General features: G+C 37.0%; 1 protein-coding gene across 25 annotated transcripts in view; it reads right to left on the bottom strand.

Moving 5' to 3' along the window:
* Positions 1–21618, bottom strand: part of PTPN13 (protein tyrosine phosphatase non-receptor type 13) — a 264276-nt gene that overhangs the window by 130537 nt on the left and 112121 nt on the right. For 22 of the 25 annotated variants that reach the window (XR_016393354.1, XM_022561623.3, XM_089912233.1 and 19 more), the window contains 3 exons: positions 19208–19774; positions 3647–3742; positions 3179–3272 (listed from right to left, as the gene is read on the bottom strand). Coding sequence is in view for 24 of the 25 variants with exons in the window: in XM_022561623.3 (XP_022417331.1) it covers positions 3179–3272; positions 3647–3742; positions 19208–19774 (757 nt within the window). In the remaining variant the exon portion in view is untranslated. The remainder of the gene's footprint in view (positions 1–3178; positions 3273–3646; positions 3743–19207; positions 19775–21618) is intronic. The other 3 variants (XM_089912246.1, XM_089912240.1, XM_089912249.1) reach the window with 3 other exon arrangements.

The raw sequence follows: 21618 nt of genomic DNA, 5'->3' as shown, positions 1-21618 counted from the left end.
TGAGAGGCAAAAAACAAACAAACTAAACAGACAAAACAAACGAACAGGGACTTCCTTGGTGGCGCAGTGGTTAGGAATTCCCCTGCCAGTGCAGGGGACACAGGTTCGAGCTCTGGTCCGGGAAGATCCCACACGCTGCAGAACTAGGCCCATGCACCAAAACTACTGAGCCTGCGCTCTAGAGCCTGTGCTCCACAACAAGAGAAGCCACTGCAATGAGAACCCCACGCACCACAAGGAAGAGTAGCCACCGCTCACCGCAACTAGAGAAAGCCTGCGTGCAGCAATGAAGACCCAATGAAGGAAGGAAGGAAGGAAGGGAGGGAAGGAGGGAGCGAGGAAGGAAGGAAGGAAGGAAGGAAGGAAGGAAAGAAAAAGAAAAACGAACAAAAAACTCAGAAAACCTAGATGATTTAGGAATGAATAAATAGGTTCTTTTGAGACAGAAAAAATGGTTACATCATTAAGCAGATAGGCACAGAAGCAGTGGGAATTGCACTATGTATAAATTGTACTTCAATAGTTAACACAGAAAAAAAACTTAGAGTTGCTCTTTGGAAAACAGCTTTGAATATCTTTTTTGGTCACTGAAAGACACTTTTGATAGCTCAAAATCCAAAAATTACTCATTCTTCTGGATCTGACTCATAATTTCCTGTTAATCTCCCCCCACCCACTATGATACAAATCAATAGCACTGTCTCGATCTGTTTTTCCATTTCATTCTAGCTAAAGAAATGGAAATTTTATAAAGAAGCAGGCAACATGTCTAAATACAGAACTATTAATAGATCTCACAAATATGTGACCTAAAGAACAAACAGAACCTCCCGATTAAGTACCAGCATGTTAAGGATATTATCAGAAGCCTTTGTACACATACAGAAAACTCTGCACTTGAATAAGGAATCTAGACAATATTTTAGTTAATGTGTTTTTCCTTGTGCAGAAAGAAGAGATGGGGTACTCTAAAAGAAGTAGAGTTTAGCACCTTACATTAAATGTAATAAATACACAGACCTGACAATCTACTTCTCCTTGAAATATTTTTTTTTCACCTATAACTTTATCTAATACAGATGCTATGAACACTATGTTGTGTTTTTTACCCTCTTAAAATGTGAAATAAAAGGTAGCTTATCACTAAATTACGATTTGATGAGCTAAGGCCTCGATGTTAATGTTTCCTAAAATTAAACTGGAAACAGTCAAAACTAAGATTCTTTTATAATGCCGACGCTTTTAGGTACCTTATCAAGAAAATTGAAATAAGACTCACAAAATGGTTCAATTTTGTTTGGAGGAATATGTATTTTAAATAACTAGCAAACTGACTATAAAATCAATCAATCAGATTGGGAGTTTGGGATTGACATGCACTCACTGCTATATTTAAAATGGATAACCAACAAGGACCTACTGTAAAGAAAAAAACAGAAAAAAAATAAATCAATCAACACATAATCCCAACAATTCTTCCAGTTGTTATCTTTACTCCTATTTCTGATTAAGTTAAAAGGGCATCATATTAATTATTTATAAGTTTTCTCCAAATTACATATATAGAGAAGAGTGACTTCCTCAATTCAACACAGAGCTTAGTGCAATTCAACATTTGCTTCATATGGCTGGTCATCCCAAAACAGTTTTGCTTCTTTAACAAAATTATGTAATATCAAGCATAGATCTGTCTTTGTCTCTTACCTCTTTGGTCAAAATTACCAAAATAGTAATCACAAATACTATTACCACAATGGGGTCATAAAAATAGAAAATGCTATTATGCAAAGATCATACCACTTTAGGTAAATGAATACTTATTAGAGCTTTCTTCAAAGAAAGTATCATAGACTATTTTTTTTTTAAGATTTTTTTTTTGATGTGGACCATTTTTAAAGTCTTTATTGAATTTGTTACAATGTTGCTTCGATTTTATGTTTATGTTTATGTTATGGAGGTTTTCTGGCCTCCAGGCATGTGGGATCTTAGCTCCCCAACCAGGGATTGAACCTGTACCCACTGTGTTGGAAGGCGAAGTCTTAACCATTGGACTGCCAGGGAAGTCCCTCATAGACTATTTTAAAAGGAACAAGAGGGAAGAGAAAAACACACAAGTTTCATAAAAACTGGAATATTAAGGAATAATTTTAGTGCAATGTAATTACTTGGAGTCTAAACCCTGGATAAATTGTCTGCTTTAATCACATGGCTAGGGTTACCTGGTCTATTAATAGTTTACAGGTATGAAACAGTGTCTGCCAGAATTAATCAACTAAGGGCAAGTTTTTGTTAATTTTCAAATGATTCTTTTGTGTATAATGGCACTTGAACTAAATGAACTGATATCAAATTTAAGAGGATTCCTGTCGTTTGGGAGTAAATTTGGAAGCAACCTCTTGTTCTCTAATATCACATTATGAATTTCAAATTAATGCTTAACATTAATAACATGCTTCTGTTCACGTAAGGAACTGTACACACCTGCAAAAGATACACATTAATATATTCACTACTGATTTGACACTTTTCAGTTCAAACAAAGTAAATCAATCCATGCCTATAATACCACCATTCTAACCCTAGCACAAGAATAATACACACCTTATAAGAAACCTGAGTATTTCAGTATGAAAATGAACTCTAAACAGCCCGAAGTGGGCTTTAAAAAATACAAGATGACCTCTTTTAAGCCAGGAAAGATGTAGTGAAAAATTAACTTTTTACATAATAGGTTATTCAGTAGTAACCTATTAATTATTCATTCAACAAATAATACTCACTGAAAGCCTGCTTGTTGAGCCCATTCAACCTCGAAAGAAGTATTATTCTCTTAGAAATCAAAGTTTACTATCTTCTCACAGATGTTTAATGCCGTGCCTTCAGAACTTCCTTACTGTTAATAAGTTATTTTATATTCACGTTAATTTAAAAATCAAGCACAAACTATAAATAATCAGGGCCAATTCTAATTTTAAAAGATTCCAATAACTCAAACTACTGTAACATCTTTTACATAATTGAATGAATTTGCAAGAACTTAAAGAGGAGGAAAAGGAAAAGGAAAATGGAGAAAACAGAGGAAAAAGAATAATTTTTAAAAATTCTCCTTGATTCTAACAAAGAAAAAAAAAACACACCAGCAACAGGAAATATATTATCATTTTTTCATATTACATACCTTGGTCTCTGTGACTGGCCTTGACTTGGGGTTTCATCTACCCCTGGGAGACCACTGTTGGACTCAAATCTCTTTGACACTTCACTTTTTCTCACTAATTGTGAATGAAACAAAAATAGTACAAGTGATAAAAATATCAAGTAATCTTATTTAAAACTTAAGCATTCAGCAGACACATAAGATAATTTTTACAAATCATATTCATGTAATCAAATTAGTGACATAATGTCAATAAACTCTTTAAAGGTAAGTCATGTTATTTTCAAAACAATTATTTTCTCTACTATGAAAATGACTACACTGCTATTAAGTTCCTATAATACTGTTAAAATGAGTAACTGGAAGTTTTCTATAATTAAAAAATTTTATATAGAATTATTCTTTTGACACCTTATATCTCAACACTACTGAAAGAGAAGAACAATCATGGTTTCTTAAGAACATTTTGCTTGTTCAGATCCCTCTCACCTTTTCTGAAATCTGATTCAGAGGAAACAATAGATGGACTTTCACTGGAGGTACTAAAGATATCACTGTGGTAAGTTTTGTATCTTCGAATTGGTTCTGAAAGGATTAAAACATAAACATTAGAAAGCAAACTCATTTGCTGTTCCACACAAATCAAATAAGGCACTAAATTTATTCTTGTGAGACTAGAACATTTTTATACATTGCTTTAAATTTAATAATGGATAGGTGGTATTCAAAAATGTGACTACAGTTTTGAGGCAGTTTGGCATACGGGTTAAGAGCCTGGACTCTGAAGCTAGATTTGCTAGGGTTTGAATCTCAGCTCCAGTACTTACCAGGTGCATGACTTTAGGAAGGTATTTAACCTTCCTGTGACTCTTCTTCAACTGAAAAGAGGGTATAATAGTAGTGTGCATCTCATAGGGTTGTTGTGAGCATTAAATGAATTAATATATGCAGAGCTCTTAGAATACAGTGTATGCTACAGAAACATCATTCTTTGCACTACGTGCTATGAGGATGGAAAATCCAAAGACACAGTCCCAAGTTCAAATAATTTAAAAGGCAGAAGTACAAAATACTTAAGACGGGACATGTGGGGACAGGGTGGGGGGCGGGGGGAGCTGTGTAGGGATGTACGGTGTGTACTCTGTATCAGGGGGGCAGAACTCCACTAAAATCTAAATTCTACCTTCTAAATGTTTCTGACTCACCCCTCTTCTTTGTACTCATGATCACTATCATAGATGACTATTCAGCTCAAGCCTGGACTACTTCACGTGTCCTAGATTCCCCTCTCTGCAGTCTTGCTTTCTTGCTTGTCTCGTATTATAATGCACATTACAAAGAGTGAACTTTCCAGAAATGAAAATCTGAGCATAATACTGTATTTCTTAAACTTCTTCAAACTAGAGTTTTCAAGATACAGTTTAGTATCTCCTTAGCTTAGTATTCAAAGCCTTTCCATAAGGTGGTCCCTGACTACATTTATAGCAGTAGCTCTTCATATTCTGAAGTCATAGGTTCTTACTTGCTAGAATCAGATGAAAAGCACAGACCTCTCTTCTCTGCCTGCCCGCCCAAAGCACACTGAAATACACAAACATTGAAACAGAACTTTAAAAACTCAATCCAGGTAGAACCCTTGTTCCAGGGCATCATCACCATCCACTTCTCCAAATTTTGCACTTGTGTTACTGAATTTACAGATAACCAAAAGCATATAAACTTTTAGATTCTCTCCTGAAAGATACTTTCCCTGCTAGAAATGCCTTTCCTCCCCTTTTCTTTTGAATACTTTTTCTTTTTCCTTTAAGAGAAGCCTTAAAGGAAAAAAATCTTTCATGTCCACAAAAGCTTTCATGACCACCTCAAGGCTGAGTTAGATATTGCTTCTTGTACTTTCATATTGCCTTATGCTTAAAAAATTGTGACTCTTCCACTGCCTAATATTGATAGTTCTTTCTCTACTTGTTTCCTCTACCAAAATTATAAACTCTGACAAAAAGGACTGTGTCTTTTTCAGATATACCTCTAGTATCTAGCAAGTGTCTGATGCATAGCAAGCACAAAATAAATATTTTCTGAGTAAATATGAATGAATGAATGAAAAGATGAATATATGTGATACACAAAGGTCACTGATGACCTTTAAGAGGACTATTTCCATTGCACAGACAGGTGAGAGACCAAATCAGACTAAATGATAGTAAATTGAGAAAATGAGTAACACTATTCTTTCAAGAAGTTTGAGGGTTTGAGAAAGAAAAAAGATTAAAAAAAATAAACTAAATGAGACTAGATGAGTTATTAGGGTCTTTTTGGAAGAGTGAAATGTCTGAGGATGTTTTTAGGCAGTGGATAATAAATGTGTAGATTGGAGGAGATTGCAAATGATAGTGGGGAAAACTGATGGAAAATGTGAAGGAACCAGGAGGAGGAGATGGGAAAAAACCAACATACATGGGATGGTTAATTTAGCAGGGAGGAAGAACCTTTCCTTCTTAAGAGAAGGAAATAATGAACAAAGGAAAGAGCGAAAATACAGAGGGAATCCCAAGATACTCATCAGAAATTTGCCATACTCCTGGTAATAAAAGTAAATCACGGGCCTCCCCGGTGGCGCAGTGGTTGAGAGTCCGCCTGCCGATGCAGGGGACACGGGTTCATGCCCCGGTTCGGGAGGATCCCACATGCTGTGGAGCGGCTGGGCCCGTGAGCCATGGCCGCTGAGCTTGCGCGTCCAGAGCCTGTGCTCCGCAACGGGAGAGGCCGCAACAGTGAGAGGCCCGCGTACCGCAAAAAAAAAAAAAAAAAAAAAAAAAAAGTAAATCACTTCCTGAGAAGAGTAAAGAAATTCTGCTGTGAAGAAAGTGTTGAGTCAGCAAAAACAAACAAACAAACAAAACCATGAAAGCTTTTACATTACAGTGAGAGTTTAGATTAGGCTAGAATGCATGAATTTTATTGGAACCAATCAGAATGGTTTTGTGGCTTTTTCTAGGCACTAGAGAAAGCAGACCGTGGGAAATACCTAGAACTGAGGAGTGATATGGGATTCGTGGTAGCAGATAATCAAGGTACGTGAGGGTTTCTTTTTTACTAGTTTGCAAACTTGAGGATGGGTACTTCACAAAATGAATTATTCCCTTATGCTAGGAGGTGTTTAACAGAGATTGTTAAAAGAAAAAGAGATGAATAAATGAATGAAATAGTTAAATGGCACCACAGAAACCAGGCTGGAAACCAGGATGGAAATGATGGGCTGGAAAAATTGGGAGCTCATGCTGAGGCAAAGGATAGGAGTAATGCTGGGAAGAGTTGAAGGATAAATGACTGGCCATGGACTTGATGGAGAGGAAGTTGTGTATTGTTCTTATAACAATGTTTACCAGGAGAAGCATGCACAATATAGAAGACTCCTACTTTGTCCAGTTTTGTATACAGTGAACGTAAGTATCAAATAATACTATAATTAATAAAAAGAGTTTTGGAATTGAAAATCCAAGTATGTACCAGAACTTTAAAAAAAATGATTCCATTCTACCACAGGGAAGTCTCATGGTAAAATAAATGATTAAAAAAAAATTCCTCTCTGGGACTTCCCTGGTGCCGCAGCCTGCCAATGCAGGGGACACGGGTTTGAGCCCTGGTCCGGGAAGATTCCACATGCCACGGAGCAACTAAGCCTGTGCACCACAACTACTGAGCCTGCTCTCTACAGCCCGTGAGCCACAACTACTGACCCCGCACGCCACAACTACTGAGGCCTGCGTGCCACAACTACTGAGCCCATGTGCCTAGAGCCTTGCTTTGCAAAAACAGAAGCCACCACAATGAGAAGCCTGTGCACTGCAGCGAAGAGTAGCCCCCGCTCACTGCAACTAGAGAAAAGCTCAAGTGCAGCAACAAAGACCCGACGTAGCCAAAAAAAAAAATGTGGGCTTCCCTGGTGGCACAGTAGTTAAGAACCCGCCTGCCAATGCAGGGCACACAGGTTCGAGCCCTGGTCTGGGAAGATCCCACATGCCACAGAGCAACTAAGCCCGTGAGCCACAACTACTGAGCCTGCACTCTAGAGCCCGCGAGCCACAACTACTGAAGCCCACACGCATAGAGCCCATGCTCCACAACAGGAGAAGCCACCGCAATGAGAAGTCTGTGCACTGAAACGAAGAGTGGCCCCCGCTCGCCATGACTAAAGAAAAGCCTATGAACAGCAACAAAGACCCAACGCAGCCAAAAGTAAAAAAAAAAAAAAAAAGCATAAAAAAAACCCCTCTGGTTTAAGATGAACGTGATTTGAAAGGATTGTAGAAAGTGTCAAACAATAGTTTTATCTAATTTATTTATTAGTTTTATGTAATTTAAATGTAATGAACATAGTTAAATTGTTATGTAAGAAGAACTGCTATCTTCAAGGGGCACCAAAGAACTTTTTGTTTTATTGTACAGAACCTCCACGCTAAAGTTTTGAGGAATCTTCCCAAGGTAACTTGACCAAATGACAAACCTGGCATTGTAACAAACAGGACAGTAAAACCAACAAGGCCAAGGGAAAGACCCAAATGTATGGAGGCAATATGGTTTTACCTCACAATGAAAAGTAGGAAGCTGCAACAAACCTATTCAGTGGACAGAGGAGAGAACTTCAGTCACTTGGATGTTAAGCCTGCAATAACAATTTCACACCCCATATTAATTGAATTTACTGTTTCATAACTATTTCTGCAAAGTGGCTGTATGAGAGTAAATAAATTTTAATTTCCATTCTCTGGTGGTGCTTTATAACTATTCTTACGTTATTTCACAGCGTCCACATTCCCTGTCTTTTGCTCACCTATGTTTTGTTTCCTATACTCTGACAACACTAGTAAACTTTTTTCAATCCTTGATTACCTCTGTAAGACAAATTAATGTAACTTTGACAAACTCTTCTTAAAAATATAACACCAGGACTTCCCTCGTGGCACAGTGGTTGAGAATCCGCCTGCCAATGCAGGGGTCATGGGTTCAAGCCCTGGTCTGGGAAGATCCCACATGCCGTGGAGCAACTAAGCCTGTGCGCCACAACTACTGAGCCTGCACTCTAGAACCTGCAAGCTACAACTACTGAGCCCACGTGCCACAACTACTGAAGCCCGCACGCCTAGAGCCCATGCTCCACAAGAAGAGAAGCCACCCGCAATGAGAAGCCCGTGCACCACAATGAAGAGTAGCCCCCGCTCACCGCAACTAGAGAAAGCCTGTGTGCAGCAATGAAGACCCAACACAGCCTAAATAAACAAACAAATAAATAAATTTACACACACAAAAATATATATAACAATAAATCATCTTCCTGTGATGAACTACTGGTCTGTAAATGTTCTCAGTACCACACCCGGGGGGAGGACATTGCCTTATGATGCTTTACTGCTTCAGAGTAATAGGGCACAAACACTCTGGAAACACAAACTAGATGACTAGCTTAGCAGGACAATTAAGGGGCAGGAAGAACTTTTCCCTTCTAAGGCTGGGGTAGGGGTGGGGTGTTTATGTTAATTAAAGTGGTAGGAATCTTTTGTGAGCTTCTTGTATTCTGGAATGCATCTTTTAAAAAAAAACGTTGTTAACCATGTTCCTTTCACTTAATGGCATGGCAGATATAACCAGAGTCGAGTTCCCAGGCAATATTTACTACACAGTCATGGTTATAAAAAGGTTAGAATCAGATTAAAGTTCTCAGCCAAAATTTACTACTCAGTTCTGCTTACAAGAAAGTTTAGCCCTTATAAGCTTTCCATTTCTGAATTAAATAATAAATGTAACAGTTTCAGGAATTACTATAAAATTACATGTCCTTTACCAAGAGAATCTGCATTGGTGTATAATAGAGGCATATTTTCCATGCTGACAGATAGAAACACTTCTTGGCTTTCTGATGACCCACATAAAAGGCACCCAGTAGACACTAACTAGATAGGTAGTAGCTTTCTTCCTCTGTTCTGGTCTGCAAAAGAAGGGTAATCTCTAATTTTCCACAAGGTGTCCTACCGTTATTGACGAGTTTTTTTGGAGGATCCAGACAACAGATATGTTTTCTATCTATATTTAAATGTATACTATTAGCACTTTAGATTTGGTCCGGATCCCAGGAGTGTGGTATTAACTGAGTGATTAAAAAAACACACACAACTTTTTATTATGAAAACTTCTAAACAGACACAAAGATGGAGAGTACAAGTCCTCATATGTACCCATCTCCCCGCATCAACAAAACCTAGTGATTTTTATTTTAATTAGAAAGTGTCAGACTTTTTTTTTAAACAAAGAGATGCTTTTAAGTATTTATAGAATATTACAAAGTTTCCTGAATGCCAAAATTTTTGAATCATGTGTAATGGACCTATTAAGAATGTTCAAATACACATTTTATAAAATACACATGTGGCTACTTTCATTGCAATGTTAAAACTGCAACAGCAAAATTTTAAGCTGTCACCATTACAATTGGAGAACTGAATTTATTTGCCTTTTGTGGGATAAAATTAGACTCAGTATCTAATTAGTTGGTTTGCAAATTTCTTTTCTCAGCTAGTAAATATTTAAATGAAACCTACATTGTGTAAATCAGTGTACTAGAGTTCATTTAGGATCATGAATATTCCTCATTTCACTAGATGATTTTCTTCTCTTTGACTTCCTATATGTATTTAGTTTTCAGACATGGAAAATAAAGTTGTAGTTAACAATCTTAGCATAGAAATAATAATGAGTGCAAAAGTAAAAATGGGAGAATAAAATTAGCCTGAACACATGTTACCAAAAAAGCAGTACATCAAATTGAGTGTGTGAATATATGTATGTAAAACACATAGGAATACAGTCTCTCCAAAAAACATTTTGTAGAATACTGGTGAGAGAATGAGAAGAATAGGGACTAGAGAATAATGGCTTAAAGAATTAACATCTGGATAGAAGTCTAGTTATAGAGATTCTGTAATCATACATACTCTGACAATTAAAGATATATTTTAATTTCTAGTATTACTTTACTATAATTAAGAGTGTACTATTTTTTTGGTCAGATTACAAGGTATAAAAATCTGACAGGACTTCCCTGGTGGCGCAGTGGTTAAGAATCTGCCTGCCAATGCAGGGGACACGGGTTTGAGCTCTGGTCCGGGAAGATCCCACATGTCGCGAAGCAACTAAGCCCGTGCACCCGTGCACCACAACTACTGAGCCTGTGCTCTAGAGCCTGCGAGCCACAACTACTGAGCCCCCGCATCACAACTACTGAGGCTCGCGCACATAGAGCCCGTGCTCTGCAACAAGAGAAGCCACCTCAATGAGAAGCCCGTGCACTGCAATGAAGAGTAGCCACTGCTCACCACAGCTAGAGAAAGCCCAGGCGCAGCAATGAAGACCCAATGCAGCCAAAAAAAAAAGAAAAAAAAAAAACAACTGACAAATATTTTATTATTCTTTAACTGTAAGCTGATCCTCCAAACTGCAGCTCTAACATGGTATTGACTCCACATTTATATAGCAACATTAAAAGGCAGCTTTTCAATAGGCTAGTGTTTTGTCATAAATTCTTGACAACTGAGAGTCATAATTTCCACCAACACTTAACACACTTAACAGTTTAAACATATGAAGCTGTGGCATGTGGTCATGAACACTATACTTTTAATGGTTAGGGAATTATGAAGACTTGCATGATGTTCTGAGCTTATGCAGAGCTATTTTAGATGAAAAGTTCACATCTACAATCTTTACATTAAAATGTATCTAAGCCAGTGCAAACTGTAATCTAAAAACACGTTTTACAAGTGACACATATTCAAGCTCAGACACGTAACACGAAGGAACTGAGACTCAGGCAATTGCAACATCAGGGATTAAATAACCACTTTTAGCTTGGCATTTCTTTACCTTTAATACATGACCCAAATTACAGATAAACGTTTCAAAGAGAAATGCACTAAAATGACGGGTTTTGTAGTTCAGAACTATAAAAAAATATTTAAAACCCTGCATTTTATAGTTATAGGTCCTAACAAATAAAATATTTCAACCTTCAAATAAAGCAGAGAAACAAAAGTAATAACATTATGTATTCACGCATGAAGTGTTTTCCTCTATGCTTTCTTTTGAGGGGGTTAATTTCTGGAGATTAGAGATTGTACCTTGTTTATGCTCACTAGAGTCCACTGTATTCTATATTACACCATGCTGCATGATACATGAATAGAATATATTCTAAAATCCTTTGAGAGCTAGATGTGATCAATAGAATTTTTAACCAAGAGAAACGGAACACATGCAAGTATGAATATATATAAATGAGGAAAGGTATATGGAGAAATACTCTGTGAAATATAAATTACTTTATAGATGTAAAATTTGTGCAGAGTAGGAATGCAACAAGAGTGAACAGTTCCTCTATGATGGTCTTGTGTAATGCAGTAGCCATAAATCTGGGCCAGCTGTACCACTCTTCTAGCATCCTCCAGGATCCTTTGTTGTTATGACTTCAACTGCCCCTTCTAAAGCTTTCAAACAGTACAGAGTTCTAAAGGAAAGTGATTGCATTTGCTGTTGGTTGGTCAGGCTGTGACTGACAAGCATGTGATTTTCTCTTAGAGTTGGACAAAACAGAGGAGAAGGAGGTGGGATTTCTCCTCACTATATAGCATAATTCATCAGAGAATATTGTTGTATTCCATATCTGAAATAGCACCACTGAATATACTAAACATTTAATATTAATAGCCATGTTGCAATATTCAGTTTAGATTAACAAACACTTACTATCTATTATATGCCAGGCATAGTCGTAGATACTAAGGATGTAGCCATGAATTAGACCAGGGCAAATTTCTGGTGTCTACGAGAGGAGAAAAAAGCTCTTCAAAACAAATAATTTCAATGAAAAATATAGGCCAGCATCTGGAAGTGGGAAGATGAGAGAAAGCTTCCTGAGTTACGCAATGCCTGAAAGCTTAGACAGTCTTTTAAGGCAGAAAGCTGCATGAATAAAAGCATGAAAATATAAAATAGCCTGTATGGAGGGAGGGAAGTTGGTGAGGGAGGGCAAGAGGAGTGGGAGGGGAGGAGAGAGAGAGAGCGCGCGAATACACGTGGTGTTGGAATGACTTGTGAGACAGGAAATGCTAAAGGGTGAGACTCGAGAGACACAATAATGGAAAGCCTTAAATACCATAATCTAAGAAGCCTGGATTTTATCCTGCTCAGCTGATAAAAAGTTATTAAATGGCTGAAGGCAGAGAAGAAATGTATTCAAATTTGCATGGCAGGTAAACAGAGGACAAACTATAGCTGAGAGAGATCAATTTAGAAAGCTAGTTCTATAGTCCATGGGCAACAGAAGGAATTGAGGCTGGAATGAAATGAAGAAATATTTTGGAGGCTAAAACTGTTGGGTATTAAACCTTGTGATGATACTCATTACTTGTAAGATCCATTTAAAATCTTTCTTAAAACATATCGATCCATGCTTTTCAGAAGGTTTCTATATCAAAGCCAAACTGGGTCTATGTTAACCATGTATGAGTTAGATTTAAATTAGGTCCCTAATTTCTGATAAAGTACCCTCTGATTTCTGTGGACTCCAAAACCAGTATTATATTACTATGATTATAGACACTGGAAAGCTCATTTTGGTTTCACTTGTAACTTTCCTTAGCATTTAAAAATGCAACTTCATTTTTTTTCACTTGGATAAATCAAAGAAGAGAAGTAAATGTCTATGCTCAGTTGTTTTTAAGCTAAAGAATGACTTACTGCATACTTCTTCTCAAATGCTTTTCAAACCAATCTTTGGTTATTTTTTTACTGGACTAACTGTGTGAGAATGGTTTGAAGCTGCATTCAATGGCTAGGTAATTTTAAGTAAAATATTGTTCCTTAGTTGCACTAGCTACAATGCAAGTGCTCAACAGTCACATGTGGCTTGTAACTACAGAGCTGGACTTTGTAGATATAGGACATTTCCTCCATTGAAGTTCCATTGGACAATGCTGGTCTAAAACATAAATCTCTTTAAATTTCAGCCCTGGAAACATAGTAGGCACTTGATTCTTTCTGGTTAAGATGTTGAATCCATCTATAATAGTGTGCTCTTCAGAGCTACAAAATATTTTGTATCTTAGTAGTATAATAATAAAGTCATTAATACTTAAGTACATGTGATACTTGACAAATATCACATAAAATCCCTGCTTATTCATATTTACTTCTGTGGAAACTGATTATTTAAATTATTTCAGTTCATGGAGTAATCCAAATAATGACTCAATCTTTTTTTTTTCTTTTTTGTGGGGGGGTTGCTATTCTAAGGGAAATAAGGTAAAAATAAAAACTGAGTAGTTCATCTTTACCAGTTTTGGCTCTTAGAAAAGAAAGATAAGTTTTGAAAATATTTCTCTCTCTCCATAAAATGTCACTAGTAGCATCCCCTATGATAAACTGTAACATTTATGATTCCATCCTCCTACTCTTCAGAAATGTTACTATAAAAGTATATGCGGGCTTCCCTGGTGGTGCAGTGGTTGAGAATCCGCCTGCCAATGCAGGGGACACAGGTTCGAGCCCTGGTCTGGGAAGATCCCACATACCGCGGAGCAACTAAGCCCGTGCGCCACAACTACTGAGCCTGCGTGTGTGGAGCCTGTGGTCCGCAACAAGAGAGGCCGCGACAGTGAGTGGCCCCCGCTTGCCGCAACTAGAGAAAGCCCTCGCACAGAAACGAAGACCCAACACAGCCAAAAAAAAAAGTATATGCACTTTCAAGTTCAATGGAATGAATGTGAATGGAAATGAAACATTAAGGTGCCTTAATAATGAGAACAAGCTCACATTTTTGAGTGCTTACATACTCTAGCTGCACAACAGAGTTTAAGCTGTATTCACACAACAGTCACAGAACAGCAAAAACTAGGCTAGACCAGAGGCCACAGCACTGAAAGAAAGGAAACGATACTTAATTTAGACATAAAGTAGATTGACTGTTGGAAGCAAAATTCTATTCATAGTCCCCACCCAGGGTGTGGAGTGCTGTTCATACTATACTCACAGTACTGGTTCCAACTCAATCTCTCATAATCAGGAATGTGCTGCCAACCCACAGAGCAATGGATAGGGAGTGTGTGGTGATTACACCACAGATGACACGACAACAGATACTCCCATTAGAAAACAGACAATTTCTCAGATCTTGAGATGGAGTAGAGACAGGTGGAAAAGAAAATACTGGGAACAGGGAAGAAAGGAAAAGAGTATAACAGTACAGTCCTATGCTGAGGTGAAAAGAGTGAAATGAAAAGAATAAAGCAAAAAAAGGGAATGACATCAAATTTTAAAACTAATTTCCATGAGAGAAAGCTGTTATGTTTCTTCCTGCCCCTCCCTCACTGCTTTATGAATGTAGAAAACTATTAATAATCATCATAATAATCTTATAATGTTTAAACTTCAACTACAATTTCTTTCTTGGGATCTCTTTTGTTCCTAACTTTATTTTGTTCCCAAAGAAATTAGAGCACTCAATACCAGCCACTGCTTTTTGATAGTTTACTCTCTTATGCCATCAGGTACAGGATAACCGTCTTACAGATCCTACTGCAGTAAAGCCCCATCAAAACACTACCCAAAACAAAGCAAAACAAATCCCACTATCTGCCACAATAGAGGATATGACACGAGCTCCATCTTAACCCATATCCAGTGTGGTTTATTGAAGGAAAAACCAAATGAGCCTCTATATCTTGTTTTACTGTATTAAAAATTATATAATTTTACTAGGAAGAGACCTAAGGGGTTTGTTTAGGTGGTTAGTTGAATGTCCAACTTCCCAGGCAGTAAAATATTTTCCCAACAATATATCTGAAATGTTTCTGGTTTCTGCTTGAAATCAGAATGGCAGAATAGAAAAAATCTTATTCTGGGGCTTCAGAGACCTGGATTCTAAATTCAGCTCTGTTATGATTTATGAATTATGTCTTTCCTTTGGCAAACTAGTCTACTCTGGGTCTCTGAAAATGAGATGTTTGATTTAAATGATATCCAAATTCCTTCCAACACCAAACTCCGTGATTTTAAAGTCTGACTTCCCCTGTGCTAGTTGGCTGGTTGATGCTGTCAGCTGAGGAGATGCTATGGAGGTGATTTAGGTACAGGCTCCTTTCAAGAGGATGGGGCCTGGGCTAAGGTAAGGGCTATACATTTGAGGTTGAAGGAGACAACTGTCTTTCCCATTAGTTCAATGAATCTCCTCATGTGCCCCAAAGAACAAACTGCAATTTAGCAATTTCTTTTTTCTGACTGTTGTATTATCCCAGTGAACACTGTAACACATCCTTTTTTAAAAATTAAGAGGTAACATGTAGTGGGAAATTCTTAGACGGAATGCTGAAATCTCTCATGGAAATCTACAATCTCCCATAACAATGGAAACTTTATCATTAACCAGTTATGTGATCTTGGGTACATTATTAAATCTTCACAAGCCCAAGCACATGTGCTTTAAGACCTCTTCTAATTCTAAAATTACTGATACCCAGTAGCAACTTCCAATTGTAAAGATCACAAAAACTGTACAGTGTTGTTTTTTTTTTTTGCAGTATGTTGGCCTCTCACTGTTGTGGGCTCTCCCTCTGCGGAGCACAGGCTCTGGACGCGCAGGCTCAGCGGCCATGGCTCACGGGCCCAGCTGCTCCGCGGCATGTGGGATCCTCCTGGACCAGGGCACGAACCCGTGTCCCCTGCATCGGCAGGCGGACTCTCAACCACTGCGCCACCAGGGAAGCCCCCAAAGTATTAATATTTTTAAATGCTTTAGTCCACAGAAAAGGGATCTATGAAGCCTACTATTCATAAGAATTAAATGAGATAAATGGGTTTATATTATTTTCCATTCTTTTTTCTTCTTTGTATACTAGCTGAAATCTTCATATTGGCAATCTGTACTTTGCTCGGCTAACATAAATTATCTTACCTTTAGAAAAAGACAGCACAGCATAAAACCAGTAAATTATTCAACTAAATAACTAATAAAATTATTGCTTTTGAATTCCAAACCTCAAACATTCCTTTCAAACAATGCTTTTAGTCTAAAGCAAATATAATTTGTTACTACTTGCAAGTTACTATATAATAATGGAGTTTATTTAAGGTGCTATATTTCCATAATAAACCAACATTTTCAAGGTGTTCTGTTTTCCTTAACTTGGTTATAAAATATACTCTGGGGGAAAAATGGGTAGGTTCTTTGTGGGAGCAAATGCTTTTGAAAACTCTTCAATACCAAAGAAAGATTTCAGGATAGAAATTGTCCTATATCAAATAATTGAAAGCATATTTATTTTAAAAAAGAAATCTTTTCTTTTATCTCTTATAATAAACCTAAAATTTCTAAATCTGGAAATTTTTTTTTTGTAACAAGTTACCATTTTGAAAAAATAAGAGTTTACAGAGATTATATATCATCTTTGCAGATATATATATGCATATCTGAAAACAAGTTGGTCTATTTGAGTTTCCATAGTACACTTACACACACATGCATGCACATGTTTCCCAAGAAGATAAAAGACTTCTATGCAAACTAGGACATAATTTGACTTAATACTCACTTTATAGGAAATCCCCATAAATCACCTATTCAAACAAAACATGTTAAACAGACTATTTATTGTAGCATAATTTAACAAATTAAAAATATTTTCACTAAAGTTTTGATGTTTTACTATTTGACTCTCAACCAAGGTTCAAGGGTAAAAAACACTTTCCTCACTTCACTAATCCAAACTACTATTAATTTACCAAATAGTAAGTCAGATAATCTTTTGAAACGTACACCTGAAAACATTATAAATTAATATTTTAATATTTACATGTTAAGAAAATATACCAGTCAACCTTTTAAATGTTAGAAACAGTCATCTAAACTGGTGTGTATCTTCACTATTTATATTCTGAGACAATCATGGTTTTATCTATTTGAATCATTGAGGGATTTTTTTTTTCCCACAATGGGCAGAATTTCTTTACATAAATGTCTCCATGAGGGAATGCTCATAAGAATGTCAGGCTAAATTATATTCATATGTTAGCAGTTGTGCAACACTAAATAGTCATGAAATACAACTTCTGAAAGGAGAGACTTTATTTTAAGCTACAAAGTCACTGCTTTTTGCTGTCACAACTCTAAAAGTTTACTTATCAGAGTTAAACAGTGAAATCATGCATAAAACAAATTTCTAAGTTTTTATTTTCGTTGAAAAATAAAAGTCTTTTTAAGTCTTCGAAAGTTTTTAGATCTAGGTTATATTTGACCATCTCATAATGCTGGCTAATGTTTTTAAAAATGCAATTATATACAAACCCATAATATTAATTAAGTGTTCAATAATTTCCTCCATAATTTCAATTTCCCCACTTATTTGCAACTCCTGAATTGAAAAAAAAAGTGCAAAACTTCATTTATGAGAAGTAAAGCACAATGTGGGGTCTATTTTCAGTCCTAGAACTATGCTTAAAACTTAAGTAACAGACCAAACCTTTAGCAGAGTACTGTAAAGGCAACCTATGAATCAAAAATATTCACTAGGACATGATCTTAAAAATGAATATGACCCTTGATTATGTTACTACTCTCACTGAACTAGAAGCACCTTAAACCTCCCTTTAATCACCTATGTTCCAGGGGTCTAGAAGCGGCAGTTACAAAACTTTAATCTTCAAAAACGTAGAGGATTAGGGACTTCCCTGGTAGTCTAGTGGTAAAGAATCCACCTTCTAATGCAGGGGACACAGGTTCAACCCCTGGTCAGGGAACTAGGATGCCACATGCCACAAGGCAACTAAGCCCTCGTGCCACAACTACTGAGCTTGCGCGCCTTTACTAGAGAGCCCACGTGTGCAGAGCCCACATACTCTGGAACCTGCGTGCCACAACTACAGAGCCCACGTGCCCCGGAGCCTGCACACCACAACTAGAGGGAAGCCCGCGCACCGCAAGGAAAAGCCCGCACACCTCAACAAAGATTCCGCGTGCCGCAACTAAGACCCAATGCAGCCAAAAATAAATAAAATAAATAAATAAATCTTTTAAAAAATGGAGAGGATTAGATTGAAAATTCTTATTTTGCCCTCTCTTCTACTTATCTATACTAAAAACAGCCTCTGTCCATGTCTAGAACATAATTTTATTCTGTTCAATATATTGTACTTTGTGTGTGAATAGGTACTTTTGAAACAGAGCTTTCCCTTGTAAATAATAACTGATAATTTATGAAGTTATTTTATGCCCCCATACTAGGATTGTAATAATTTGACTTATTAATCACTTTACATTCACTACCCAATTAATTTATTTGTGTTAAGCCCATTTTACACATAGGGTAACTTAAGACGAAGTGATTAAGCCCAGCTGCTGAACTAAGGATCACATAGCTGAGTTGGGTAAATAATTCAAGCCTAGGCTGTCTGACTCTAAATCTATAAACCTAAACACTATGATTTTAAAAATGTAGATTTAAAACTTCATTCCAGACCAAAGAAATTATAATCTCCAGGAGTCGTGTCCCAAAATGTGTTTTTTGAAGCTGGTGGTTTGGGAACCACTGTACTGTCACCAGTCTACGCTGCCTCCCTGGGATTGCTGATTTTGATTAACTGCATCTAATTTCCACGAACCAGTCCTTTACAGAAACCTCCCACAAGATAGTGCATGATAGCCAGTGCTGTGGAGGATTAAAAAGAAGTAGAAAACATGGCTCCTGCCTACCTAAAATACTGAGAGACTTACACAGTGGCTGGACTGGGTGTGTTTAGTAGGGATGACTTTGTGGTAGCACTGTACTTTGATTAGGGTTTTTGTGGAAGGAAGAACAGAAATTGATAGAGAAGAAAGAGCCTAATTTGGCTACAAAGGTTTGGCAGTGGAAATAAGACTTATGGAATGGTTTACTAACCCTTCTTTATTTCAAAACACAATTTTAAATACTTCAATTCAATTCTCTCTCAAACACACACGAAATTACTAACCTTCTTCATTCATGGCTTCTCTCAGAACCTGAAGTTTCTTTTGTCTTTCTCGGATTCGGTCCAAAGCACTTGATATTGCTGAGGAGGTGGGCAATTCTCGTGTGTGAAACACTGGATCCATTTTCTGAGGGCCAAAGATATCTAAGGCCATGCTTCCATCTGAGTATCTTGCCTCCTTTTTCCTAGGAGTAGTTGAAGTCCGTACTGTTACCGCCTCAGGCAGACAGTGTTGGTGTCTGTCAGTCTCCCCAGGAGAGATGTCTCTGTCACCTGTGCAAAGCAAGTCCATGGATGAAGCCCAAATCTTCTTCTTGGGAAGTGCATCAATGCCAGGGATAGCTTTTTTTTCTGGGCCACTAGTTTTGAACTGGTAAGGGGAGCAAGAATTTTCAGAATCTTCACATCCAGAGTTATTATCTGATGAAATGTCCTTGAAATAAACTTCTTCATATTGTGTGTCTCTGATGGACAGAAATCCCATAGATTTACTAAGCCCTTTGTTAAGAAAGGTCTGATGAGAGAACAGAGACTTGTATGTGTCTAGTACATCAGAAGTAGAGCTTCTTCCTGGAATGATAAGAATCTATCATGTATGCACAGAATTTTTAGAAAATAACTGGAATGTAACCTTACTATTGACAATGAAAGTGGTGGCAATTTCCTAATTCTCCGAATGGAGGAAGAGAGATGAAATGGGATGGTGGTGATGATAAGGGAAGTGGAAAGAGATGTTATGTTTGTATAACTTTTCATAGTTCAATGTTTCTAACCTAATGATATCAATAATATATTGAACTTACTTCTTAAAGTAGCATTATTTTATATTCAAAGGTGAATGATTTGGTTTTAAAAAATAGGTAAGAGTTTCTGATACTAACCAGTTTGGTAGAATATTAATTATTCATGAAACGATTTGGGGTAATAATAGAATATGTAGTATATTCCTTTAACTTCTAAAGATATAATTCAAATAGGTATTATGTCAATATAAAGCCCTGCCATTTTCTGGTCATTTAAATAAACATGTTCAAAGAAGAAACAAAGAATTCTTGCTATATTCTGGATGGAAAAAAGATTGTAGTATTTGGAATTCTTAAGTATCAAAGTTTTATTATGATTAGATATGTTTTCAGAAATTTTGATTATGTTTGAAATCCACACAACTTGACTGTGTTTAAATTATGTAAGAAACAATTTTTCCACGGCAGACCATCATGTACTGAAATAGTTTTTCCTCTCGAACACAACGTATCAATGTTTGTCAACTAGAAGAAATTACCCATTCTTATTTATGCTTTAGTCTTTGATGTAGTTAAAACCAGTATGCCACTCTAATTTTTTTTAAGGCAGCAGTCTAAATGCATTGAGGCGCAGCAAAAATGTCCAACCAGAAAGTTTTTGAATTCATAGATTCAACAACAACAAAAATCACACATATATATGGCTCCACTATTAAAAAGAAAAATGTAGAAAAATATAGTTACTAACCCAATAGCCCATAAACACTGAAGATTTCCTGCGTGACCTTCTGTGATCCCTCTTTGATAACCTATTTGCTATGGATACAATGTAAAATGATGACTAAAACCTTCCTGATAATAATAAATTGCTTATTGACTCATTTGAAGAAGTCAATTGCTTCTTCAGGGTAACAACTATAAGATCTAATTCCCTGACCACAAATTTTACCTTAATAATCATAGAAAAGTAAATTAATTTCAGAATGGCAACACATAATTGCTTGAAAATTAGATTCAAATGTTTTCTTGGAACTCATTTTCCCCCTGAACATGGATCCACTCAAGTGCAAATAAGGATAACGTCGCCTATTTGAGGGCACATCATCTATAGCAGCGGTCCCCAACCTTTTTGGCACCAGGGACTGGTTTCACGGAAGACAATTTTTCCACATACTGGGAGAGGGGGATGATGGTTCAGGGGGTAATGTGAGCGCTGGGGAGCAAAGGCGAGCGGCACATGAAACTTTGCTTGCTCGCCCACCACTCACCTCCTGCTGTGCAGCCCAGTTCCTAACAGGCCATGGACCGGTACCTGTCCGTGGCCCCGGGGGTTGGGGACCCCTGATCTACAGAATACTGGGAAATATACCACACCACATCTAGACACATAGATTGCCACAGACTTTAGATTCTAATATAAAATAATTTTAAACTGATAAATATGTCTATCTTACAGTATTTCAGTGGTGAATTACATTCTTAAACCACATATTGGCTCATTAATTTAAAATTGTATTAAATATAAAGAACAAAGATACTCTTAAAATTGATAGAATACAATAGATAAAAAATAAGAATTGAAAGGATTTACAGATCATAGAATCACAGATGAACTCAACAATCTGCCTTCTTTTACTATCTTGACTACCAACAAATAGTCAAAACGTGGAG

This window comes from Delphinapterus leucas, chromosome 5, assembly GCF_059928025.1.
Source record: "Delphinapterus leucas isolate spDelLeu-1000000601 "Yukka" chromosome 5, BTC_Dleu_Yukka2, whole genome shotgun sequence".
Taxonomy (NCBI): Eukaryota; Metazoa; Chordata; class Mammalia; order Artiodactyla; family Monodontidae; genus Delphinapterus; species Delphinapterus leucas.
The sequence above is the reverse complement of the archived record's forward strand: the minus strand, read 5'-3'. Positions and strand labels throughout refer to the sequence as shown.